Source organism: Rhinolophus sinicus, chromosome 8 (genome assembly GCF_057876585.1).
Source record: "Rhinolophus sinicus isolate RSI-liver-muscle chromosome 8, RSI-T2T, whole genome shotgun sequence".
Classification (NCBI taxonomy): domain Eukaryota; kingdom Metazoa; phylum Chordata; class Mammalia; order Chiroptera; family Rhinolophidae; genus Rhinolophus; species Rhinolophus sinicus.
Window position 1 is genome coordinate 49,000,691 of NC_142508.1, and position 26,706 is coordinate 49,027,396.

Genomic DNA, 26,706 nt, shown 5'->3' on the forward strand with positions numbered 1-26,706 from the left:
AGGGCAGGTGGGAAGAAGGTTCTACCAGGTGGACATCACATGGAGCTTGTGTGGGCCACTTGCAGGTGCACAGGTACAGAGCTGAATGGGCTGTCTCACCCTGGGGGCAGGGGCCTGGCTGCAGACAGCTGCTGCTTCCCTTCCCAGCTGGGCGCGGACAGGGGCTGCTGCTCGGTGCTTGGCAGTCCTTCAGCCCGCAGCGTAGCGCGGTGCCTTCATTTCAGGGAATGTGATGACGTCTCTTTAGAAAACTCACCCCACTCCAGACTCTTGAGTGCATTCCCAAATGGTATCCATGCCCCCAACAGCCTGCGAAGCTGGAACAGCTGCCATTCATTTTGGAGGTGCAGGAACAGGGCCGCATCCAGCCGCTTGTCCCCGTGCAGGAGCTGGTCAGTGCCAAGGAAGGGCGCAGACCAGCTGTGCTCTCCGTGGCCACCTTTGCACTGCGCTGCAGACATTTCCCAGGTGCTCAGCTTCTAGTCCGCCTGTGTCCCAGGGCGCCGTGGGGGGTTTGGTTCTGATGTGAACTAGAGCGTCCCTGCGTTTACAGTGGATTTGTTCTGATACTGGAAGGGATTCAGGCTGCACTCACAGTGTGTCTGATCGGAGGGAGATTTGGGTAGTCAGTTGTGGAGCATGTTGATCAGAAAGCCCCAGAGCCCAGGTTCAGACAGCCTTGGAAATTTCTAGAAGGGAGGACTGACAGCCATGAAGACTGTCCGCTGTGACAGCTGTCGGGCAGTTCCAGCCTCTTCCTGGGTTTAACAGTGAATGCACAGCATTGAGTGGGGAGGCCTGGGTGTCCCAGCAGCCCCCACCCTCACAGGATCCGCAGAAGCAGCAGAGCTCTAGAGCCTGGCTCCTGACAGGAGCCCTTCTAGGGGCCTCACCGAGCTGATGAAACCCCCAGGAGGAGGCCTGGGGGGATCTGCTTCATCTGCAGCATCCCCTTGGCTGGCGTGGCTACTTCCTGCAGCCGAGGGAGAAGCTGACCAGGTGGAAAGGGACATGCTGGGGTGCAGCCCGAGAGGCCGGCCGCTCTGGGAGGGTCAAGATGACCCAGCAAATGGAGGAGGCCAGAGGAGCAGCTGAGCCTTTGCTCTTACCTAGTTTGTCATGATAAATAACAAAGTTCGGGTGGCCCAAGCTCCCTTTGGCCATGGACTTCCCAGAGGCGCCCTGTGAGGCAGGGGATACGTCCATCCTGTGCATCCAGTTCTCCTGCTGTTCGGTGGGTGCAAAAGTCATCGCGGTTTTTGCGATTATTTTTAACCTTTTAAACCGCGATGACTTTTGCACCAGCCTAATAGAAACTCAACTGGAATGCGTCACTGGCAAATCTGAACTCTGTCTCTTTTTTGTTTCCAGCTCTTTTGACCCCTGTTTCAATGATTGCTCCTAAAGATAGCAGTCTAGTGTGCTGGGGTCACCAGGCCCTGAGGGGCAGGAGCCATCGTTGTCCTGTATTCCTGATCAGTGCTGAACGTTGGGTGTGTGTAATCAGTACCAGGCCCTAACTCGAGGATCCTGGGAGTGCGGTGCCTTGGTGGTCTTGTCTGTCGTTGGGAAGGTGGGCTCAAGGGACACAGTTTACAGCAAAACAGTGTTCAGGAAGGAGTCCTACCCTACCTGTGGGGTTCCCAGTCCTTCAGGGGGTGGGGGTGAAGCTCGAGGACAGCAGCCTTTTCAGGCGTGAGAGAGACCCGTGGGCCAGGGCAGGACACACCGTGCGTGGCCAGCTGCCGACACGTAACGTCCCTCAGGCCGTCCTGGTGAGGTGTGGACCTGCCTTCACTCTGTGACACATCACATGGAATTAGCCGGTAGGTTGTTCACAAAATAAAAATAGTGGTGATTGTCTCCTGGTAGCCTGTGGTAGAAGGAGTGTGTGCCAGAGTCTGGGTGAAAGGAATTGGACCCAAAGACGGGTCCCTTGAGGCTGCAGTGTTTTAATTTTAGTGCTAACAATGGCAGCCATGACAGGCTCCATCGGTGGATTGCTCCTGGTGTTTCCTGCTTCACGGTTCACAGTACACAGAACTGGGGTGCACCTTTGAGCGACGAGTTTGGGGGCTTAGCCTGTACTCTGAGGCCGTGGTGTTTCCTGTGCAGTTTCGTGTCTACCGCCGAACTCAGCCCCGCTATAAAGCCTGCCTGTGAAACACCTCACCCTCCAGTCTCTGAGGGCGCTTGGAAAATGGAAGAAATCCTGGAGGAGCAAGCGCAGAACTCACGTCACCATTTTCTCTGGCCCTGTAGCTTCCGTGGTTGTTTTTACAGATAAATAGGCTTTGGAGATTGGGGCAGTTGTTCTGGACACGTCATAATCACTCCATCCTGCCGGTAGCCATTGTGCTGCCTTTCCCAGGGGGAGAGGTAGGCGTGTGAGAAGGAGGCAGGCTTCTGAGTTGAGGGGCCTCAACCCTCCATCTTGAATAGAGAGCCCACCCAGCAGAGCCCGCTCGGGGACACCGAGGGAAATCGGTTGTTTGGAGAAGGAAGTGGCTGCTGTGTGCTCTCCTGGTCAAGGTGCTGCGAAGTGGGCAGCGAGATCAGGCCCTGGAACCGCGGGGTCCACACTGTTTCCACGCCGGTGCTGTTCCCAGTGTCTCCTGCACGTTCTCCACAGACTCACGTGTGTTCATATCCAGGGACTGGAGGGTTGAAGATACCATGACTACTTGGCTCAGTTTTTCCATCATGACGGCAGGCAATCAGGATTTTAAAAAATTTTCTGGATGATAATCTTTCAATTTCTGCTGTAACATTGCCGATGAGTTCCCAGGCAGCCGTGAGTTTCAACAGCTGTCTCTGCATCAGACTCTGAGATGCCATTCCTCCAGGCTGAGATGTTCCAGTTCTGTAGAGGAAAATGGGAGGAGAAAGTAGAACTCATCATTTCCAGGGGAGATAGATAGGAAGTGTCATCTCTGGCCTCAGCCATTGGCGCAGTGGATGGAAATACCCTGTTTACCTGCATTGCGTGCTGGGGAGGAAGTGTCAGGGAGTGAATGAAATTCTTAGGTCAGTTAAGCACCAAGAGGATGAAATTTTATCAGTTAATGTGGAAAAATAAGACAGGGTCTCCAGAAGGATGGGGAAGGGCAGATTGGTCTTCTGCCCACAGGGAGCAGGAAGCGTAGGGACCTGCTACTTACAGAATGAATCCTAGGTGAGTTAGTTATAAAAATTACTTGTCCAGAATAGCAAAGCACAAAAGCATGTGACTGTGGGGAAAGGAGATGAAACCATGCATGTGATTTGGTTTATATAAAATATTTTCTAACTCTGACAGTGAAACTAACACATGAAAAGGAAGACAGTGGCTTTAGGAAGACGGAGTACGTGTGCTTTTCCCTGGTCCTCCTGCTAAGTAATGCGATGTGTGGGGCACGCACAGGAGGGCTGGGAAGTGGGGAGAGACGGGCAGCCTGTGTTGGAGGAACGTCCACGTCAGGCATGGTCTGGTCAGGTCCGCGTGGCCACAGCAGATGTGGCAGGAAGTCAGTTCTCTGCACAGGTCCCAGGGAGCGGTCACTGTGTGTCACACAGGACCACCGGGGAGAGCACCAGAAGATAGGAGTTAGAGGAAAGTCTCGTCCAGAGCCTTTGTTGGGGTTTCTGTAGGAAGGCAAGGCAGGACAGGGTGAGCGGTTTGGGATTGGCTGGTTTGAACAGTTCTGCGGACTGTGGTTATAGGGTGGCCTGTATTGCCTGGTGGCTGGGACCGTGGATGTTAGGGGAAGTCATGTGGTTGTGTGTGAGTGACACGGTCTGGTTGGTGGTTTCGTGTGTGAAAGGCGTGCCCACTTCAGGCTCTCTTTGCTGTCTCTAAGGAAGGGCTAGTCCCGTGAGGGACAGTGTCTCCCAGACAGCAAGCTTTTTAAGATATCAAAACATAAAATACAAAAAAATAAAACCATGAGGAATACAGCATGTGTCCTGGGATTTCCTGGAAAATGCAGGGGCTGGCTCAGCAGGTAGGAGTTGGGCATTAAAACTGCCAGAACATTCTCTGAGGACTCCCTCAGAGGCATGGCATGGCTGCTTTCTGAACATTTTATTCGGGAGAAGTTGGTGAGTTAATTGGGAGTGTTGGTATTTGCTGTAAAGTATAAATTCTCACCTGATCTTCTGTCTAGGGGGCAGTGTGGGAAGGGACCTGCTTTCCCAGGTGGCGGGTGGTGTTGAGGCCAGAATGGTAGGTGGGCACAATCTGTAGGACCTGAGGGGCAGGCGCTGCGCCTCGGTGTGACCTTGTCCACATGGCACGGCCACTGCAGAGCATGTGTGGCACCCAACCCTGAAGAGCAGGACCCGAGCCGCTGGGCCCCGGCACGCAGTCTGAGGGTGGGTACTGGCCACTGCTGCTCAGAAGCATGGCCATCGCCTTGGTGGGTTGATCCTTTCTGCAGCCAACATATGCTTGCCCCACTGTGTCCTCCATTATGTCATGTACATATTGTTCCTGCCAGTGCTGACTGGCTGCTGTTTCCTCAGTGGTTTCCTTCTGGGCCAGTCTGAACAGCCGGTTAGGTTTGGTTCATTCTGTTGCATGAGTTTGAGATTGCCTGGGTTTTGTTTGAGTTCAACACATCTTAACCTCCTTTGTCTTCTCTTCGAAAGCAGACGGTTGATGACGAAGCGATGGCCGTATAAATGAAGATCAAGTGAGGGGAGAAGAACGATGCCCAAGGGTGGGTGTTCTAAAACACCACAGCAAGAAGAATTTTCTCTCAGCAACGACATGGTGGAGAAACAAACGGGGAAAAAGGTAACACCCTGGTCTGGCTCTTCTCCTTCCTCCTTCTTCTTCCTTCCTCCATCCCCCACCCTCCTTCCTCCTCCTCCTCCTCCTCCTCCTCCCCCTCTTCATCTTCCCCTCCGCCTCACCCGTCTCTCCTCCTCACGCTCCCCTATCCGCAGGCTATAGTCACCGTGTCTAAACAGGCATAAGGGCTGAGAATGTCGCTCTGACCACTCAGATGGTCTGTCTGCAGCAGTAATGTCCTTTCTTGGTCCCACCTTTGTTAGGCCTCCCTCTGCAGCTGCAGTGGAGAAGGTTCTGTTGGGTGGGTCGGTGTGGAGAGGCGTGATCTTGCCAAAGAGGTCTTGCTTTCTTTTAAGGGTGTGGTTATTATTTGGGGCCCAAAGTTAGTCTTTAAACACTAGGTGTATGTGTGAGATAACCTCAGTTTGCCCCCACATTTCTGTCCCCAAGACCATAGGATTCCTGTGATGGTTTCAGTAAGATTGAATCTGACATTTAATGGTGGTGGGAGCCGCAGTGTGGAGCTGCAGGCAGGCAAAAGCTTCAGCCGTAGAGGCACACGCGTCAGAGGCGTCTGGATGGCCTGGGAGCGGCTTGGGGTGCACGTGGATTGCCGTGTCCATGAGCACATGCAGCCAGTGGGCACTGCCCTGGGAACACGGGAACTCCCACTCCGTGGCTGCGAGCTCCAAGTGTGGGGCACTTTCACACTGATATTATCTCGGTTCCCTGGTCGGTGTGCATTTTCCTTGTAAGAGGATTGCTTAGCTGTGGGCGCAGGATGGGGGAGATGCCCACCTGCGCCTCACTTCTGCGCCGGAACCCCACCCAGCTGCTTTCTCTGCCTCCAGGCTGCGTCCTCAGGAGCCCCAGGCTGCTGTCCCCACTGGCCCAGATCTCCACAAGGTGGAATCAGGGCTGGGCCTGCTCAGAAGTGTTTCCCAACCAAGGCGGACACGGGAAAAGACGCACAGGCAGCGCACGCTTTGGAGATAGCAGCTGCGTGGGCCTTGTGGGCACCCAGTCCAGGGGCCGTGGGCAGACCTCCCGCTCACCTTCCAACAGGGCCTCATTCGGGACTGTTTTCACTGTTTTCTTTTACTTGAGAACAGAGACTCAAGGGGACTGAACTGACTCTGGCATGGTCGGTGCAGGCAGCGTACGCACGTGGATTGGCTTTGTTTGTTTTCTCAGTAAGGTAGTTTTGTACTGTTTTATTTTTAAACTACTCAGAATGAAGCCAGACATTTTCCTCTTGGAGGGAGACAAATACTAACACTGAAGATGCCACATAAATGGAGCCAGGTGCTCAGTGCAGACAGGCTCTTCCTCGGGGCCTCCGCTCAGCAGACTACAGAATCCCGGAACATCCAACCTGGAAGGAGCCTGGAAGGAACCAGCAAGCCCCTTCGTGGCTGAGGGTGTTCTGTGCACAGAAACCAAGGGCTGCCGTGGTATCTGAGGCCACTGAGTAAGAAATGACGCGTGGCCCCCAGGCTGGGGCCCTGTCACAGCAGCCCTTCTCCCCGTCTCACAGAGGATCCTTCTTGTCTCATCACACACCGCTCAGAGAAGAGGCCGCACAGCACTCAGGGTTACTCTGAAGGTTACGTGGTAGCGAAGGTCATTTTCTTGGTGCTAGACGAGTGGTTCTCCGAGTGGCTTCTTGGACCGGCAGCGTCAGCACCACCCGGGGACCTTACAGGAAAGCGCAGAGGTTGGGCGCCTCCCCTCTTTAACGAACCCTCCGGGGACGTGGTGGGTGCACTGGTCTGGGAACTGCCCAGGTGCCGTGTTCCCACAGGCTGCGACATCCAGGGTTCCCTTCACTCTCCTTAGACGGAACCCCTCAGGGCTGGTCTGAGAAGTCACACTCAGCCTCCTCACAGGCCCACCTCTCCTTGGGGGGAGGGATGAGGCCCGTCTCCAGAGGTGGCCTCAGCGCTATGAGTGGGGGGCTGTGTCCCTGTGACCCCACCGCTTCATCCAAGAGGAGTAATTTCAAAAGTGACCTCAGTTTGGAAGCTGGAAGGGGGCGTGGTTAACGGGGCCTTGAGGAGTAGCTGCTTCGTCCTGTGGTTTCATGGGCAGTTCTAGGACAAGGCCCCAGGAAACGGGTCCGCAGGGCTGTGGGTCCCTGTGCTCTTTCTGACCCTAGGGAGCGCTGGGAGCATCTGGCTGCACAAATCCAAAAGAAATCTGCTGAAGAAAGGGCAGAAAGTCATGTCCCGATAATGAAATCACAGAAAGGGTGAAGGTGGGCCCAGTTTCCACGGATCCCAGGCCCCTGAGAGTGTTGGCTCTTTTCAGGCTTCAGGTAGGCTTTCTGGGGGCAGCACAGTCTCTAGTGAAGTCAGGTTATTGTCATTTCAGATGGACTCCTGTCATCTTCATGACCCGGAGAGTCTTGGCTGTTGGGATTTCTTTCTCTGTGTTTTGCGAAGGTAGAGAGGGAAATAGAGAAAAACACAGAGGAAATGAGATGTGCCAAGCTTGGGTCCCCTTCAGCTCTCAGACCAGCCCTGGAGCTGGGGAGCAGGTTGCATGTCACTTACGGGTTTCTGCTCACTTACCCACAAAGGCTGATCCCACTTGAGAAGCACCTGCTGCCTTACCCCTCCCCTTACGTGACGTGATCCTCTCTGTAGCATTTACTCCCCTCTGACACACATGCATTTGCTTGTGTCCTAATCTCTTCCCATCATAAGTAAGCTCTGGGAGGATCCACTTTGTGTTCCCGCAATGCCCAGTACACTGGGCACTCACTAGGCATTATTATGCAAATGGTGACACCCTCCGATGATCAAATCAGATTTCCGATGAAGGCAGGGCTGGCCTTTGAGAATAAGAGGCACACAGTTTGCAAAAGAAGGAGTGAAACTGTCTTCCCTCCCAGGCAACATGATTATCTGTGGAGAAAACCCGGAGAAATCGGCACAAAAGCACCAAGAACTAAGGAGTGAGTTTAGCAGGGTTGCACAATGTAAAGTCAGTATGCAAAGTATATTTCTGAATACTATTAATAAACAATTGGTTATTAAAATTTAGAAATACGCTTATAATAGTGTAAAAAATATGGATCATTAAAGGATAAATTTGATGGAAGATGTGCAAGACCTATACCCTGAAAGCTATGAAGAAACATTGCTGAGAGAAATGAGGCAGACCGAAACAAATGGAGAGTCATACCATGTTCATGTGTCAGGAAACTCTCAGTATTGTTTAGATGCCATCTCTCCCCCAATATAATACTCAGAATCCTTGGGCTGCTTGCTAAGAATTGATAAGCTGATTCCAAAGTTCACATGGAAATTCAAAGGACCTAGAATAACCATAACTTCTTTGAAGAAGAGGAACAAAATTGGGGACATAATCTGATTTCAGTCTTACTATATAAAGCTACACTAATAAGAAAGTGTCGTATTTGCCTAGGACAGGAATATCAATGAGTGGAACAGGCTCGAGTCCACAGATAGAACCCACACACGTATGGTCACTGCTTTTCAACAAAGACGCCGAGGCAGCTCACTTGGGAAAGGGTAATCTTTTCAACAAATGAATCACCATATTTATGCTGTTTTTTGTGGCTGATACAATTTTCATTCCTGTTGGATTCTTTTGCTGTTGGTCATTGATAGATAAGAGTTAGTTCGCCTTAGTTAAGTGTGTCAAGTGTACCACGGCCATCTTCCAAACAGTTAACAGCTTTCTCTTCCCCTCCGTGTGGAAAGCATAGTGTGAGGGCAGATTACAAGATGGCCTTCTTCTCTTTGTAGGTGATGTGTGCGGAGCCCCCTCCTCAAGCCTGCTCTGAGGATGCGGGAGGTGACACGGGCCAACACCTGGTTGTCCCGTGCTAGCTGGTGCCACCTGGCCGTTTTTACAGCATCTCAGGGTCTGGCATGGTAGTGACTAGTGAGGTTGAATTTGTTTCAGGTATTCTTTAAGCGTTTAGGAATGAAAACGTTGTAATGTGTACAGTTGTTCCTGTTAGGCTTCCTGTTTTCCTAGTGAGGAAAGCTCAGCCCTGCCCCAGCCCAGCTGCTCAGCAAGGCTCTGAACCCAGGTCTGCCCTGAGAGCCGTGCCCCCGCTGTGCAGCGCAGGGGTTTGCTTCCCCCTGGACAGCCAGCACGGTGGGGAGCGAGGATTTTCAAACTTCCGTGAACTTTTTAAGTGAAATATAAGTGCACATCCTATCTTATATTTCATGATTAGAACCTGGGGTCATCTCTATCCAGATCAAAACGTACCAGCCTTGCGCGTCTCCGGGGAGCCTTCCTGTGCAGTCTCCTGACCATGGTGACATCTCTTCTGCCGTTGTCACTGTCAATACGTTCGCACGGTTGGGACTTACAGGAGGGCATCAGTTAGTTGTTCAGCATTACATGTGATTTACAGGGGTTTGTTTCTTCTCACTTCTCTTCCTCTGTTGCTATGTAGTGTGAATGTTCAGCAACTTATTTATCCATTCTTCTGTTGATGAACGTATGTATATTGGGTTTTCCCCACAATGGAAGATACGGTTTAATAGTTTGTCAGAATTCTTGTGCCAGTTCTGCAGTCCTGAAAGCTGTGAGAGTTCAGGTTTACCCACGTTCTTGCCAACACTTTGTGGTATTGGTTTAATTTTAGTCACACTAGTGGGTGTATAGTGGCATCCTGTGGCTTTATTTGTTCTTCTGTTGCCTACTGGTCGTGAAGATGTTCCCCTGTACCGTCTTCTAAAAGCTTTCAGTCTGATTCGTCTGGAATTCATTGCTTGCTTCCTTATGGATGTCCACACGGTCCTTGTCACTTACTGGAAAGACCCTCTTTTCCCCACTGTGTTGCAACAGAGCCTTTATCACCAGCCAGGTGGGGTTCCAAATGGTGCTCTTTGTTCTGAACCTGTGAGCCTTGGTCCAGGACCACCTGCTGTGATGACATTCACTTTATAGTCTTGATCTCTGGTAGTTTAATTTGCTGGACTTTGCTGTTTTTCAGAATTATCTTTGCTATTTTTGACCCTTTGCTTTTCAATATACATTTTGAATAAGCTGGTTGATTTCCACAGAAAGCCTGCTGGGATTTTGATTGGATTGCTTTCAATGTAAAGATCAGTTTGGGGAGAATTGCCATATTAACAATATGAGTTTTCTTATCAGGAACATATCCCTCCATTTTTGTCGTCTTTATTTGCTCTCAGTAGTGTTTTGTAATTGTGTAGAGGGCTTGAACGTCTTTTGTTAGATTTATTCCTATGTATTTGATGTCTTTTGGTAGTTATGTAAGTGATATTTTAATATCATTTCCTAATTGTTTATAGTAAACAAATCAATTACCTTCTGTATCTGGCAGCTTCTTTAATTCACATACTAATTTGAATCCTTTAATTGTATATTCCTTTGGATTTTTCAGGTATACAACCTATCATTTTAAGATGTATACTTTGTTATCCCTCAGGGGGAAAAGGGATTGAGCCAAATCTGGTTCCGTAGGGGACTTGATTTTTGTGGCCCAGAAGTGTCACGATGTGACTACTGATGCATCAACAGTTCTGCTCCAGGATGTGTCACAGGAGAGTCGTCCATGTCATTGCATGTGCCAGTATCTTTTTTATTGTTATGGAATATTCCATTTATGCCTACAGTAGAATTAATGTAGACATTTGCCCTTTTTTAAAATTTTTTATTGGGGAATATTGGGGAACAGTGTGTTTCTCCAGGGCCCATCAGCTCCAAGTCAAGTCGTTGTCCTTCAATCCAGCTGTGAAGGGCGCAGCTCAGCTCCAAGTCCAGTCGCTGTTTTCACTCTTAGTTGCAGGGGGCGCAGCCCACCATCCCCTGTGGGAATTGAACCAGCAACCTTGTTGTTGAGAGCTCGCGCTCTAACCAACTGAGCCATCCGGCCACCCCGCCATTTGCCTTTTAATGGGCAGTTGTGTTGTTTCATTTTTTTACCATTATGAACAAAACTTCTGTGAACATTGTTGTGCTAGTTTGTGAACCTACGCACTCATTTCATTAACTTTGTTAGAAACTCCCAAAGCGGTTGTGCCATTTCAGTCCCACCGCCCACACCTCAGGAGTTCTATTTTCTCTGCCACACCTGGTCAGCATTTGATACTGTCAGTCTGCTTTATTTTAGCCATTCTGGGGAAGTATTTAGATCTCCTTGTGGTTTTAATTTGCATTTTCTTAGTGCAGAACGCCTTTCCGAATGCTAATTGGCTAGATGGATATTTTCTTTTGCAAAGTGCATATTCAGGTCTTTTGCTCATTTAAACAAAAATGTTTTTCGGTAGATGTGGTGATGATAGGCGTCCTTGCGTCAGTCCCCTCTCAGGGAACACCGTCTTTGCACTTGAGCAAGGATTAGCTGTCAGGTCCTGGGTCCTCTGTGTCAGGCTCCCTGCTCTGTATGCACTGAGACCTCGTGTCAGGAGCGGTGTAGAATTTTATCACAGGCCTTCTCTGCAGCTATCAAGCTGATCATGTGATTTTCTTTATTTTCTTCCTGTGGTGAATTACACTTGATTTTTAAAAATTTCTTGCGTTCCCGATTACTTCGTTATTGTTACTTTTTGCCTTACCTTTTTTATGTATCTGTAGATCAGATTGGCCACCTGGGCCGGGAGTTTTCTTGATGGACAACTGATTATTAGAGTTCGGGGTTTTTGCTGCTAGGTTCCGTTCTTCTCCTAGTGCTGGGGTGGGTAGCAGGTGCAGGTGGTGACAGGCGTGGCTGTGTCCTCACAGCCCAGGTGCACTGTGGTGAGATGGCACGTCTAGCATCTGTGTGGCTCCCTCTTCCTGGAGTCCTTCCTCGTTCCAGCAGCATGTCCAGTGGCCCCCTCTGTACTCCAGATGTCCCTGGAGCTGACAGAGCTGGCAGGATGCTCCCGGGCCACTTGAGGGTGTCTCTCGTGAACTGTTAAGGTGGTGGGTGATCCATGAAGGGGGGGACGGGGGGGGCCACTGGGACTGCAGGAGCGGGAATGTGGTGGTGCTTGGTGCTGGCAGGTGTCTCCTCTCGGGAGCAGCAACAGGGGTGGCCCAGGGGCATGGCTGTGATTGCACCGTGCTTACCAACAGCTGTCCTGGGGAAATTCCAGAAAGAAAGCTTGCTGGTGGGGAAGGAAGCATCTGCTCGTAGCAGTATTGTCTTCTGCAGGCATCAAGCGTGCTGACCGGTGGGGCGGGCTGTGTGTGTGCTGCCTGCTCGAGGCTTGATGCTCGTCCTCCCTGGAGCCTCTTACTGCCCCGTGGACGGGTGGGGAGGCTGGAGTCCTTATGCCCCGCCCCTCCCCAGGCCGTGTGTGCCAGGAGCAAATGAGCCACAGTGTTGGTTAGAAAACTCCGGAGCACCCTGCCCAGGATGCTGCTGTTTGCTGAGGGGTGGGCTCCAGGCGTCCCGCGGCGGCAGCCCATGAGGCGGGCTCCTGTCTGCACACGGTGCTCTTCTTCACCGTCACCACATACACACGCCTCGTGTGCTGGGATCACACTGCCCTCCCCTGCCCTGCTCGGCTCTGTGCAGTGCTGTTTGCACACGTGACACTGCATGGGGAGCGGCCGATGGACGTGACCGCGCGTACTGAGCCCTCCACTCGTCCTGTCTGCCAGTGGTGACACTGAGGTGGCACCAGTGCTAGACTGGCTAAAAGTGGGCCAGCTGGTCAGGGTGGGCCTGGAGTTCAGGCTTCCTGACTCTGTAGGAGAGACCAGCCTTGAGACTGGAGCAAGGAAGGGTGGTGGGGATGTGCCCCACCTGCCCTTCAGCCAGCTCTTGCTTTGGTGGGTCACTTGCACCAGGTTTGCAGCTGTGGGCTCTACTCTGGGATGGATGCTTGGCCTGCAGGGTCTGTCTGAAAGGCAGCCCCGCAGGGTCACAGGCCTGTGGGGAGGCCAGAGGCAGCATGAGTACGGGGGGGGGGGGGGGGCGTGTGCGGCCATGTGGGGGTGTCAGACAAAGGAGAGGCTGGCCCATTCACAGGAAGCACAGCATCTCGGGGGATGGAGACACTCCTGGAGTGGGAGGCCCTTCATTCCACAGGGAGACTTTCTGGTGGAAATCAGGACTCCACCTGTCCACACCCCCTTTTGAGGCTCTTGTGCCTCGTTGTTGGGTCTCTCCCTGGGAAAACGGGTTCAGAGGCAACTGTGTCTCTGTGTTCTTTCTTCCTACTCAGTGAGAACACTTGTTAGCCATAATTTCTCAAGACTCCTTTGGGTTCGGGACAAGACGTGGGGCTGTGTGGGACGGGGTCAGCCGCAGTGCTAGTCCGTGAGGGGCCTGGTGGGTCAGCGTGGCTGTGTGGCCTGGGGAGGAAGACGGGAAGCCACCTGTGCACACCTGAGCCTGGAGCAGGCGCGGCTGCTTATCGCCCAAATAAGAGGTTTGCGTTAACTGGCACGTGGTAAAAAAAACCATAGTAAACATGAGGATTTTGAGACTTTAATTTGGGAATGATGTCTTAGAGTGTCACTTTCTTTTCTAGGATAAAGATAAAGTTTCTCTAACCAAGACCCCAAAGCTGGACCGCAGTGATGGAGGGAAGGAGGTGAGAGAGAGAGCAACCAAACGGAAGCTGCCCTTCACGGTGGGGGCCAATGGAGAGCAGAAGGACTCGGACACAGGTACCCGCGCCGGCTGCCCTCCCATCCCGGTCTCCCTCCTGCTGCCTCCAGGGCAGCCTCACCCGGCCCCTTCCCGCATCACACCTGCCAGACTCTTCTCTTCCCCAGGAAGTGTCCTTCTGGGGTGTCCTGGCACTGGACCTGGCCTGGGGGTGGCCTGGAGCAAGGCCTCACAGCTCCTTCTCCTCTTTCTCTGAGGTTCAGGGCAACTCAGAGCTGATAGGAAAGATTCACATAGAGAATTCTCCTTAGCGTGCAAAGTAGAAATGTGCCCCCAGCCCCCAGCACTCCCAGGGGACCGCCCTGTGTGAGTCCCGCTGTGAGGCTCCCAGCCACTCAACTCTGTGCTCTGTGTAGTCTCTGCAAGTTTTTAATTGGAGGATAAGCATGGTTTCCCTCAGTGCTAAAGGAGCACATAAATGAAAGCCAATTGTTGGAAATAAGTCACAGGCACCACTGCAAGTGAGCAGGAGCCCGTGCGGTCTTCCTGCGAGTGTGGGTGGGTCCTGGGCGTGACTGAGTGTGTACACATGTTGTGCAGCACCGTGTGTACATGTTCACATGTGCATTGGAGCATGTATGCATGTGTATGTGTGTGCGTGTTGCCTGCACTTGAGTGTGTGCACGTGTGTGTGTGTCTGCATGTCTGGGTGTGCACACGAGGGCTTAGTAAGACTTGGTGTGTTCATTTTCAAGTTGGTTCCATCTTGACTGCTCGCTGGGACGTATGCTGCATCCAGGCAGTAACCCGGCCCCTCTCCTGCGAGCCCACACTCTCTTCCTCTTGATCCTGGTGCCCAGGAGCCTTCCCAGCTGCTGGTCATCTCACTGCTCTGCAGACTAGAACGGGCGCATAGCACACAGAGGCCCCGGTGCCTGGGGAAAGCCACGGAGCTCTGACATGTGCCCTGGCTTGCACAGAATGCCACCACGGGACAAGGCGCAGAGACCTGCAAGGATGGGGTGTGCATAGGGGCTTCCTGCATGTGAGGATTTATGTCAGGCAGTGAAATAAGATAAATATGTAAGAAAATTGGGGGAGATGGCAGAGGGAACAGCCTGGAAATGAGTATCTGTGTCACAGCTTTTCAAGAGTCGTGGGTCCCTTACTCACACCTGTTGTGCAGGTGTTCCCCAAGGGAGCAGGTTCACAGTAGCTGGGCAGAGACTTTGGTTAGTTCAAAGCCAGTGAAGTGGATTTGGTTTTGGCCCTTGGTATATGAGGAAGGTGGCATGGGCTCTGTGGAGTTTTCACAGGTTGGACTAAGCCCGTGGTTCTTGTCACTGAGGAGGCTCGTTAGGGAGGGGGAGGGGGCCGGTACTCCATGGATGAGCCGTGGAGCAGAGGGAGGGAGGGGGTGCATGTGGGCGCCTGCCAGAATGGAGAGGCTCCCAGGGATTCTGAGACTTTAGGTCCAGAGATGAGACCAGGCCGGACATCCTGTCCTGTTTCGGTGCCCAGGCCAGTTCTAGTTATGGAGGGTATGCTGTTGGTATTGGCTCTCTGGGTGGTGCGGGGCTAGAGGTTGGTGTCAGACCTCTGGAAAGTTCCTGTGAGGCCCCAGAGCCTTGCTTTAAGAGCCAAGGAGACGGTGTTAAAGCTTCCACCCCCCCAGGAGAATGTGCTGCCTGAGCAGAGGTGATGCAGCTGCATTCCTGCGGAGCAACGTGCCTGGGGGCGGACGTTCTTGGCGCCCCCCGTTTGGTAGGATTTCTTTGCAGGGCCCATTATGTTGTGTCTGTGGCTTCTGGGTTCTGCGTACTCCAGCAAGCCTTATACCCATCTGTTGATGGTGAGCGTCTCAGCAGAAGGTATCCACACTGGTTTTCTGGGATGTCTAGAAGATACCTGGGGCCCATAGGAAATCACCGTGAGATATGAAAAAAGTAAAGAACATTTAGAAAACAGAATTTTCCAACCAGGGACTATGTTAAAGAAAAATCTAAATACATATGAAATACAAGATTTGCCCTCCTATGTTTATTTTCCTGTTAGGGGTTGATTTTAATATTTAACTTTCTCGTACATGTGCTCAGTAATGCAACGAAACGAGGTTTTCCAGTGAGATGATTCTGGTGCGTGTCGGGGGTCACTTGTATGAGGAGCCCCTAAAACTGGCCGATCTTTGTGCATCATGCCCAGCAGTGGGAAGCCTTCTGCTGGGCCCTGCTGGCCCCGCAGACCCTGGTTCCTTACTGGTTACCTGTCTTCTTCCTACCTGCACTTCCTGGTAAGCAGCCTCCCTCAGCTGATCACTAATTCTGCACTAACTGTAGGAGTGTTTTTTGCTCAGAAATGGGGTGAGAAGGAGTGAGGCCGTTTCTCTGAGAGGCACACCCCTCTGGCTGCCCTGGCGCAAGTCTGAGCCTCCAGCTGTCAGGAGGGAGGGAGAAGCCATGCAGAGAGTTAGTAACTCTGATGAGTGACTGAGATAGGGAGACCTGGTCCCCTTGGGTGAGGGAGGGTCCTCAGGAGCCACAGACCTGGGGGAGGGCCGGTAAGAGGCTGCCCTGTGTCCTGCTCCTGCGTGTTCCTCCAGCGCCCTCTGCTGGGAAGATGTGGTCTGGCGCACCCTGCAAAGGGGGACACCACAGAAGGCTCCAGAAGTTGAGGTTCTGAGTGGTAGATAGTGGCTTTCCTCTGCTGTGCCCTGAGTGGGGAGAGGCTGCTGAGCCTCCTCCAGAGACCACCGAGCTGCTCAGGAATCTCCTCCTGTTTCTTGGACCCCAGGAGCATGTGCACGTGACCCAGCCCACAGGAGGTCGGCCTCCGCGCGCTTAGTCAGGGCTGGGGGCGGATTGCCAAGAACAACACGACTCCGTCTGTGGTGAGAGCTGGAAATACTCCGCGCGTCCAAGCCCGAGCAAAGCCAGTCCACCCTGAGGTGGTTTGTCCTTTTAGCTGTCCACATAGCACCCTGGACAGCTCATGTCCGAGTGAATATGAGCGTATGTGCGGGAACTGCTTCCGTGTCCTTCCAGAAAGAGCATGCCCCAGAGGCAGGTCTCTGTTTGCACCAGGTGCAGGCTGCACACGCTGTGTCTCGGCTCCTCCGGTCTAGGCCCGAAGCAAGCCTGGCTGCCTGTGTAGGGAAAACAAGCAGACCCAGGGCCACCTGTTGCCTCAAAAGAAGGCAGCCCCTCCAACAGAGAGGAGGGCACCCCATCAGAACAGCCTTTCCCAGGCAGGTCGTCTGAGGAGGCTCAGCCTGCCCGGGCTGCCTGCCGCCCACTCGCTGCTGGTCTTGGTGTAAAGCGTTTTACCACTTACAGTGTTCATGATGGAATTATGTGACGTATGGTAGTTGCTTGAAATTAAACTATTCTGTCTACTTTTACATGTTTACATTTCCCCACAATTTGGAAAAATCTATAAATCAGTTACGGTCATGAGTAGGACTACACGAGAGGTCCCCGGAGTCGTGGGGACCTGCCTCACCTGCGGTGCGGACAGCATGGGCCTGACCACCTGCTGGGACACACCTGGGAGGGGCCCTGAGGGCGGCCGTGGTACCCTGTGGACGCACACCTTTTCTGCAACCGGGGGAAATAGAGAATTTTCAATAAAAAGAATCTTCCTTTGCTGGTCCAAACTCCCCTTCTGTGTAAGAAGAAACAATATAAATAAACACTGTTTAGGTTGGTTTAGACGATTACCTACCCTCTGCAGGCTTCCAACAGAAGCCTTTGCTCTGTCAGTTCTCCATTCCTTAGTCTGAACATTCGCCTGCCGCTTCCTACCTGGAACCACAGGTGGGCCCTGCTGGCCAGAAGCATCGAGAGCTAGCAGCTGCCTATTTCCAACACCTGAATGTGTCTTTGGAATGAAGAAAAGTTGAGATTTTCTTATTTAGCTTTTACCTGTGAATAAAAGTTGTCTCTGGTATCTAGGGTGTTCATTCAGCAATGCTGAAATGTCAACTGCTCATTCATTCACTGTTTGTGGTTTGGGGACACTCACTCATTTACTGAAATCAGGATCACCCAGGTTCTGTAAGATGGGAACGGGCTGGCTGTTGTGACTTCTCCGAGGCTGTCCCCTGTTTGTGAAAAGGAGACATGCTCTCTGCCACTGCCGTCTGCAGAACTTCTTGAACTCAGCGCCATGCCCTGCTGAGCACTGGAGGTGGCTGTGCATGGTGATGGATGGGCTTCTCCTGCTGGCTCACTAAGTGTTGGACTGTGCCGGAGAGAGCTAGGTGGCACCTTGGGAAAGGGACACCGCTGTGAGACCTCCCCTAGGAGCTCTCAGGACTTGGCCGGGGCATTCTGACAAGACTCCCAAAGCTAGAAGGACGAGGGTAGGATGCTTGAGTTACATGGACCAGGAAGCCCCGCGTCAGTCTGCACTGGATGCCTGGTCACCTCCCATCACAAAGCAGAGTCGAGAAACAAGGCCAGGCCGGGCCCACTTCTCTGTGGCTCTCATCTCACTGTGTGGACTTGGTTGCTGCCCATTCCTGACCTGCCATCACCATGGAGTAAAGATGAATTCCGTTACACAGAAGAGAGATGGGAGGTGGGTGTAGGTGAGCAGCCAGTGGGGCCACAGCAGGAGGTGTGGGGAGCCCAGCACACGCCCCTCCTGTGCTGGTCATATGTGAGGACCACATGAGGTCACTCATGAAGAAGCACCTCCAAGTAAAACATTTTCAAGTAATGAAGAATTCCATGTAATTGACCTCTGGTCAAACTATTTCCCGATCATTTTTCCTCTCTAAACTTGAGCAGTTTCGTCTTACACAGAAGGGGAGTTTGGACCAGCAAAGGAAGATTCTTTTTATTGAAAATTCTCTATTTCCCCCGGTTGCAGAAAAGGTGTGCGTGCACAGGGTACCGCGGCCGCCCTCAGGGCCCCTCCCAGGTGTGTCCCAGCAGGTGGTCAGGCCCGTGCTGTCCGCACCGCAGGTGAGGCAGGTCCCACGACTCCGGGGACCTCTCGTGTAGTCCTACTCATGACCGTAACCAATTACAGTGACAGACACACAGCAAGGTCAGCACAGGGAACAGGTGCCGCTGCTGGTCCCCGCTCGGTGTCACAGGGTCACTTCCATGGGTTGTGAGGACACTCGGGGGTGTAGTCGAGCAGTGAGGCCGTGGAGGGCAAGGGCAGCAGGGGCGCGTCCGGGCTGCGCGCTGGTGAGACACTGGGCCTTCGGGGCACTTCCTGCTTCTCTGTGCCTCAGTGTTTTCATCTGCAAAGCTCTAAGGCACGAGGAATCTGTGGTCCTGACGTAGGAAGTGGTGTGTGCAGCGCTCTCAGCAAACATTCCAGTCGTTCTCAGGAGGAGTCTGGGTCAAGATGTGGCCACTCCAGTGGTGTGGCTCCCAGGCTGGGGGTCGAAGGCCTGTGCAGGCAGGTACAGGGACTAGAGCAAGACGGGCAGCGTGGGTCAGGCGTGGCTACAGGTTTGAATTCAGATTTAAAAATTTTGTTTTGTAGAATTGTCAGCATGCTTTGGTGTGGTGAAAATGGCAATCGGTGGTTTGGGAGACTTGTCTGGGCCCTTTATGCTGATACCGCTTTTTCTGTTCCGGCTTGCGGGTCACACGAGCCCTCATTGAATTGCTGCACCCCTGTGAAACAGGGACTGTCGTCACCCTCACCTAGAGGGAAAAGTACCCAGCTGTAGAGTTCATGCAGCCGGAGCTGGAAGAGCCCTCCATGGGGGTAGATGGAGAAGGAGACGTCCCGGTAGACCCAGCTGCTCCCTGCTGGGAGGGGGGTGAAGCCCAGAGAAGTACTAGGGACCTGAGCCACACAGATCCCCTTTTTTTAAATGATCAGTGATGGTCATTTCTAAAAAAGGAAAGAAAGCAGGTGAGACAAATCAGGAAATAAAGAAAAGCCAGTTAGAACTGCAGCCTGAACAGACGACAGTGCCTCACTGCGCTGGTTTAAGTGGGACAGCACTCGGCTTGGGTCCCTGGGTCTTCCATCTTGCCGAATTTAACAAATTGGGGTGTAACGCTTAGGTAAACATGACAGCCCTTGCAACGCATTACCTGATTCAGGTCATCTATCTTGTGTGTGGACGCTCCATGAATCAGGCTTCTTGGTCAGGAGCACTGTCTTTCATGACGGAATATCACGGGTAGGCCACATGTGTGGTGTGGAAGGTGTGCTCCCGAGGCCAAGTGAGACAGAAGGAAGCTGTCAGGAGAGCAGCTTCCTGGTACCCCACCGCCCCGCCTGCTACAGACTTACCTGAGCGTTACCTCACATCGCGCTGGACTTTGTGATTTCACAGGAGCACTGCTAAATGCTCTCCCATGGAGCAGAGTCAAGATGGTATTGACAACTTAGGATTTTATGGGGATCATAGGTGTTACAGATTGCCCTTTTGGCGGTACAGTGGACTATGTCTCCTGGAGAAGCCTAGGAATTAGAGGTGGTGGGTGATAAACATAACAAATGAACAGCTGAAGTCCCCAGGGGCTTAGCAGTGACAGTTGGGATACTTCTCTGCCCCGCTGTGGCCACAGGTTAGCTGGGGCGGCAGGGGACGGGCCAAGGGCCTCGCACCTGCGAGCACTTCGGGTTGGAAGACACCATCCCTCCGCTGAGGTACTGTGTTTCTTCTCGCCGGTGTCCAGACGGGGTGAGGAACTTGGGGACGTCTCAGAGACTAACCCAGCCTGCCCTTGTGCAGGGCTGTCGCTTGTATGTGGACCCTCTTATGCCATTGGAAATACGTGCTCCCCCTAGTCCTGGGACAGAGACAGGCTTCTGTGCAGCTTCCTGGGCCCATTCAGAGCTACAGACCAGGATGAAGAAACCCATCCTAAGAGAGGTGCAGCCCCAGGGGCGTCACACCTTGGGATGTTTAGATACAAAATATGAAATCAGGAGAATGGAATGAAAGAGGAAATTGAACACACAAGCAAAGAACAAGACACTGTCAAAAAGACCTTGGAGATTTTTAAAAAATAAAATGGAACATATGGAAATGAAAATTATCACTGCAATTAAAAATTCATTGGTCAGATTATATAGTTTATTAGATACAATGTAGAAAGAATGAGTGAGTTAGAAGTTGAAACTACAGTAATTGCTTAGACTGAGGCATAAGAAGAGAAAGAGGGAAAACATGAAAGAGGTTGCAAGATAGGGAGGAGAGACTGCGGCTCAACGATGGCATCTAACCAAGGAGAGCTGTGGAGGCGCTGGTGCTGCTCAGAGAAGACGGAACCTCGTGTCTGTGAAAACGGTGTCCTCCGTTCAGGGAGCGTAGTGCGTTAAGAGCAGGGGAGAGACAAATGATGAAACGTAAGCATTTTGTGATGAAATTACAGAACAGCGCAGAGAACGGAGAGGACACATCACCTACAGAGAGCAAGTCGACCTCCCAGTGGCATCGTGGAGGTCAGAAGCCGGCACTACCCCACAGAACTAGACGCTCCGGACTGGTTCTCATGGGGAAACCTTCCCCCAGAAGCTCACTCTGCTCTGGCTGCCAGAATTTGCCGTAACTCTTTTCTCCGGTGGATGCATCTGAGTCCTACTGGGGAGTGAGACTGAGCGGCAGGAAGTGGAGTCGGGACGCTGACTTCTGCACACAAAGGTCCCTCAGAACCATCTGCCCTGGCAGCCCCCTCCGCCCTAGGAAAAGGCCCCATTCTAGCCCAACAGCTGCAGTAAACGGTGCAGGAGGACTATGTTCCGGAAGCCTGGGATGAGGAGAAAGGGGGTTAGTAGACCCCCCCTCCCGACGGCCTGAGGAGGGTGGGGAGTCTTGCATTTGCCAGCTGGGTGAGCACATACCAAGAAGGGATGATCAGATGTGCACTGACTCACAGAGACCAGACGTGAACGTTCACAAAAACAGGTGCTGTGGTGATGATACAAGGTGCTGTTGCATCACTGTGTTTTCCTAAGGGTGATGCAGGGGGACGGTCCAGGCGCATGTGAAACCATCTCCCACCCGTGAGCCTAAGCGGAGCGCCACAGCTGACGCTGGATACCGGGAGCACGTAGGAATGAGGAAGACAGCAGACAGCCTTGAGGGAACAGGAAGGAAGGAAGGATCCGGTAGGAAGACAGCCTTACTCCGGGCCGTTAGGATATGGCCCCAGCTGTTTCCAATCATGCTTTTCTTCAGCACTCCACCTTCGCTGGAACTCTGCTTCTCGGCCGCACGCTGCCGTCACCTGCAAAGCCCTCCAAGCATGTGCAAGCTGCAGACCGCAGGCCCCACTCCGCACTTGGCCTCCCCCCGCCCCCAACCTAAGCCTGGGAGAAGTTTCATAGACTGGCTTGTCAAAGCTGTGCCTTCAACCTGCACTTGCTGCTCCGCTGTCACTCAGAACGGCCAGCTTTCCATTCTGCAACTTGGCAGATACCATTTGGAAGTTTTGGAAGTTCTTTGTTTCTGGTTGGATATTAGAAACAGAAAATGAGCAGAATGCCAAAGGAGCTTGCCCGTCGCCCCAACTGTCGTTCCTCTTGCCCTGTCATTTACACTACCCCGGCAGCAGGGGCACTGGCCGATGGGGGCCTGTTGCCCAGCCGGGGTAGGAGGCTGGTTTTGCAGCCTCCCAACTCCAGGGGGTCGGTCTCACCGGCTGGCCTCTGGGTTGGCCGCTGCCAACAGGACAGAGCAGGTCAGGCCAGCCTGGGTGGTGTCTGGGAAGAGGCCGCAGGGCCACCTCTGGCACGCAGCATGCTCTGTGCATATTGGGCCTCAGCCCTTGGCCTCATTGAGGCTGGGCCAGCATGGAGAGCTTCTGAGGGCTCTCCTTCCACCTGAGACTCAGCCTCACTGCACTAGGACCCCTCAAGTACTGGTACCTTCAGGTGCTCGTAGAAAAGATTTCACCATCAAGAAGTTGGCATCTGAGATCTGATTACATTTTGCGTTTTCCCCTGTGTTTGACACATAAAACATCCAGTTTAAGCCCAAGGAGGTCCGTGTGAGAAGGCGGCTCCCTTTCCACGTGGTGGGGGGGCGCGAGGTTCTGACTTCCTTACCAGGAGAGCGCGTGTGCCTTTCCCTCAGCATCACTGAGAACGCTTACAGTTCTTGAGGCCATGGGAGAGAGGGAAGACACATCCTGCCTTTGCTAAAGCTCAGTGACAGCAGAAGCAGAGGGAGGAGTGGCGGTGGGCGTAGTACCGTGGGGAGGCCGTCTCCACACTCCACACCTGACCTCTGTCCCTTCCAAAGGCTGGGTGCCATCGGGTCCTGGTCTGCAGCAGAAAACCAGTGCTGTTGCTGCCCTTTGGGCAAAAGGCACCAGTTCTTAGGGGCCGCTCAGGAAGTGGGGTGAGCTCCTGGAGGTCCCTCTCTTACCTCCTTGACCCCTGAACAGTGTACTGCCTGCACTGGCACTTGAAGACTGGTGCTTTCTGCTTGGTTCCTCTGGCGTCTTAAAATTGTTGTCACCTCTGACCTGAAGCTCCCCCACCTAGACTCCTCCCCCCCCCCGGCCATCTTGCACCCGCTGCGTCCACACACAGCAGAGAAGCAGCACTTTTACCTCGTAGTTAATAGTGCAGTTAGCAAATATTCCCCACAACCAGGAATTCTCCACCTTGCTTTTCTGAGGTTCTGCTTTCCTCCTCTTCCAGTGAGCTTCCTGTCGTCATGGCCCTAGGTGAGGGGGAGGCAGTGGGCCTCTTGAACTGTGTGCCCTGTGGAGGCACGGTTGGTAAGAGCCTCTGAGAGGCCAGGCAGTGCTTCCAGGAGATAGGGCGGAAGTGGGTCCAGTTTGTAGAGCATGGCGAGTGTGCCTTCCTCCTGCCTTCCTGTGCTGGAAGCACCTCAGTGGTGGGGCCCCACCACCCTGTGCGGAGGAGCTGGTCAGCTGGTGTGTGCCTGTGGAGCAGCCATGGAGCTGGGCCCAGCCAGCCCGCTGGTCTTGTCTCTGTCATTGCCTACACCTGGGCAATGGAAAGCTCTGTCATCTGCCTTATCAGAAAGGATTGTATAAACAAGCAGCGAAAGGACAAGTGGGTGAACGTAGAGGAGGCAGGCAGAGCATGGGGTGCAGGTAGCGAGTGGCGCACGCAGCTGTGTGCGAGTGTTTAAACCAAATGCCCACATTCAGGCACTGTGGCTCCCCCCCTTGTAAAGTGGGGGATTGGAGGCCCTGGGCCAGAGCTGCTGCTGTCCACGTTCTCCGTCCTGTGCAGAGGCTTCCAGGACGGCCCTGCTGTGGGGTGCACCGTCAGGCTCCGCCTCTCGGGAAGCAGGTGGGAGGTAGAATGGGGAGGGGTGAGCAGGGGTGAGGGGCTGGGGTGGGGTCCTTGGTCATCAACGAAGAGCATTTGTACTGGAATCACTTCCTGTCTCGGACGTGTGCTTGTTGCTGCTGGTGGTGGCGTGCAGTGCCTGAGTTATCACCTCAACACAGGAGTCAACATTCTCACCAAGTCACAACCTTAGTGTTTAAAAAAGCAATGTAAAGTTCTTTTAAAAGAAATTGTAGTTTATGGAAAACTCGTCTTACAATAGATAACAGGAGATGACAGACAGACATGTTTATGGTGAATAGTAAGGGGCTATTGTTTTAGGAGGGAGTGGACATGGTGGACATGTGATCTGTTTAGTCGGTTTCATAGACATCACCCACCTTTCTGGGGTCAAGGCCCAGCCAGGGAACCAGCTGAGTGACCTGGAGAGTGACAGGGGCTCCTCAGATTCGCCGAATGGGAAGCAAAGGAAACAGAGGAGAGTTTCCGAGACCCGCGTCTCCTCTCTTGCCTGCAGCTTGTACCCTGTGACCTAGAGCATCCCACAACATCTTGGCTCCGCACAGGGGCTCCACCCAGAAAGCATGGGCCGTAGGGGGGTGGTTCTGAGGCTCTTGATGGACCCCAAGTTTCCCCTGAACAAGAGGACAAGGTGAGGGGAGAGGCGAGCTTTTGGCTCCTGGTTCCTGGAGTTTGGGGGTATCTTCTCTGCCTTACTCCTGCCTCTATTAAAAGAAACAGCACATGCATTTCTGGTCAACGCGGACAGGGTAAATTGTAATGGGTGAGACAGGTGGAGGATTTGCTTGTTATGAGGAGGCTGAGATGGGATGGCCGCGCTGTTCCATCGTGTCTTGTTAGTGCTCTGTGTTGATGCCTTTAGATGCCTCCAGCTCAGTCCATGTCGTGGTACAAGGCGGGTTCGCTCCTCGAAGCGCCATGGCATGAAATGGAGGTGCCTAGAAGCAAGAAGAAAGGTACAGTACTACCAGTCAGCTTTGATCTGTTTATGTATTTCTGAACTCTATTTGCCATTTTATGTCTGTAATGTTTGGAGGCGGGATGGGAAGGAGAAATTAGAGTACAAACATGCGTATTTAACAGATGGAGACCTGTCCTGTGTGAGCCAGGACACTGGTGATCGGCTCTCCCACCACCTCGCACACGGGTGGTCTGGGGAGAAACCTGGAGCGGAGTGAATGGTTGGTGGGGGCCACGGCTTAGCAGGCTTCACTGACTGATAACGAGGTGTTGGAATCGTGTCTCGGTTACTGCTGGAAGAGGTGCTGATGGGCAGCAGGAGAGCTGCCAGCTCTGTTCTTTCCCTTCCCCCCATGTGAGGTGGGAGGTGGGGGCTCTGTCATGCCAGGGAAGGCTCCGGGTTCTGAGGACTCCAAGGCCTGAAATCTCCCCCTTTCCTCTTCCCCCACCACCTCACAGAGAAGCAGGGTCCTGAGCGGAAGAGGATTAAGAAGGAGCCTGTCACCCGGAAGGCCGGGCTGCTGTTTGGCATGGGGCTGTCTGGGATCCGGGCCGGCTACCCCCTCTCCGAGCGTCAGCAGGTGGCTCTCCTCATGCAGATGACGGCCGAGGAGTCTGCAAACAGCCCAGGTGAGCCCCCACAGGGTGGGGGGGGGGCTGTCCCCAGGGACTGGGGAGGCTCTCTTCTTGGGGCCGGTACCCATGAGGAGGCGTCCCCTCCCTTGTGAAGACAGCCCAGGTCCTGGAGATTTCTCCCCCGAGACCCAGCCTTCCTGGCTCTACCCCCACTAATGCTCCGTCTTTCCCCTCGGCCTGCAGTAGATACAACACCAAAGCACCCCTCCCAGTCGACAGTGTGTCAGAAGGGGACACCTAACTCTGCCTCAAAAACCAAAGATAAAGTGAACAAGAGAAACGAGCGCGGAGAGACCCGCCTGCATCGAGCTGCCATCCGGGGGGACGCCCGGCGCATCAAGGAACTCATCAGTGAGGGGGCGGATGTCAACGTCAAGGACTTTGCAGGTGAGCTCACAGCACCCGAGAGACGCAGGACCAGGGCCCTTGCACGCGCGTTCACCGCATAGGAGCTTGGCCTCCCCAGGCGCGGGAGCCTCTGGCCGAGCACCAGCGTCCTGGCGGCGGTGCCTGTACCCGGGATCACAGCAGGAGCAAGAACCGCGCCCTGGGCCTGCGTGGCTCTGTGGGTGCGTTCTGGGCACGTGGGCAGGCCCAGCTCTGAGACCAGTACCGCTGGCTGTTTCTGAGGAGGAGTTAGTGTCTTGGGAAGTATTTCAAAATAAAATCGTTTTGTTTTTCATTATTTTTAAGAGAATTGAAGAATTTGTAGCTATTAATCTGCTGTATTACATAAACCCCAGTTCTGTACCAGAGGATTCATTCTTTCTGACTATTGGAGGAGTGCTTCTGGCATCTTTAGAATGAAGCCGTGTTGCCCAAGCAGAGGGTGTCTCTGTCAGCCCAGGGATCCCCTCCCACCTCCCAGGGAAGAAACGTCACCCCGGGACTCTCATTTTAAGACAGAAATGGACATGCCTCCCTGACCTGAGACAGGCTGAGGCAGGGCCTCGTGATTATAGTTCTGTGTTGTCTCTTCTGCATCAAATACTTCCATATGCTTTAATGCACCATCAACAGATTTGAGTAGTTTGTTCAAAATGGAATGGGAACATAAGATGAGCAAAGCAGTCTTCATGCAGAATCTTTCTAGATTTTTCCCACTGCCCTAGTTGATAGTTGTCTGATTCAAACGTAATTTAGCACCTTTTTTTTTAAGCCATTTTCCTACATCAGGATTTTCCAAAGCACTGGAATTTGTGCCCACAGGGGCCCTGTTTGCACTGACATGTGTGGCCTCGGCCGTGTGCTCCACAGAGGGCGTGTTTCCCAAAGGGGACGCTTTCCTTCCCATCTGGTGCTGGCTGAGCTGGGCCGAGGCTGCCGCTCATGACATGGTGCCCTCCACCTTGTCAGGTTATTGCTCCTGATGACCCTGCAGCTGCTTCATCCATAGGGTTAAAGCCACGTCCTGGAGCAAATAAGAGGCACCGCCGGACAGCATGTTCGGGGTTTCCCTAGACCTCTAGCCCTTCAGTGCCGAGCAGCCCCCAGGGCTTGT

At 53.1% G+C, this 26,706-nt stretch overlaps 1 protein-coding gene across 5 annotated transcripts in view; it reads left to right on the plus strand.

Moving 5' to 3' along the window:
* Positions 1 to 26,706, plus strand: part of ANKRD11 (ankyrin repeat domain 11) — a 190,015-nt gene that overhangs the window by 143,137 nt on the left and 20,172 nt on the right. For 2 of the 5 annotated variants that reach the window (XM_074314446.2, XM_074314444.2), the window contains exons 3-6: positions 4,633 to 4,777; positions 13,255 to 13,393; positions 25,029 to 25,199; positions 25,389 to 25,592. In XM_074314446.2, coding sequence (XP_074170547.1) covers positions 4,691 to 4,777; positions 13,255 to 13,393; positions 25,029 to 25,199; positions 25,389 to 25,592 — 601 coding nt within the window. In that variant the 5' untranslated portion in view covers positions 4,633 to 4,690. Of the gene's footprint in view, positions 1 to 4,629; positions 4,778 to 13,254; positions 13,394 to 24,471; positions 24,566 to 25,028; positions 25,200 to 25,388; positions 25,593 to 26,706 lie in introns of those variants that run through there. The other 3 variants (XM_074314447.2, XM_074314445.2, XM_019742647.3) reach the window with 3 other exon arrangements.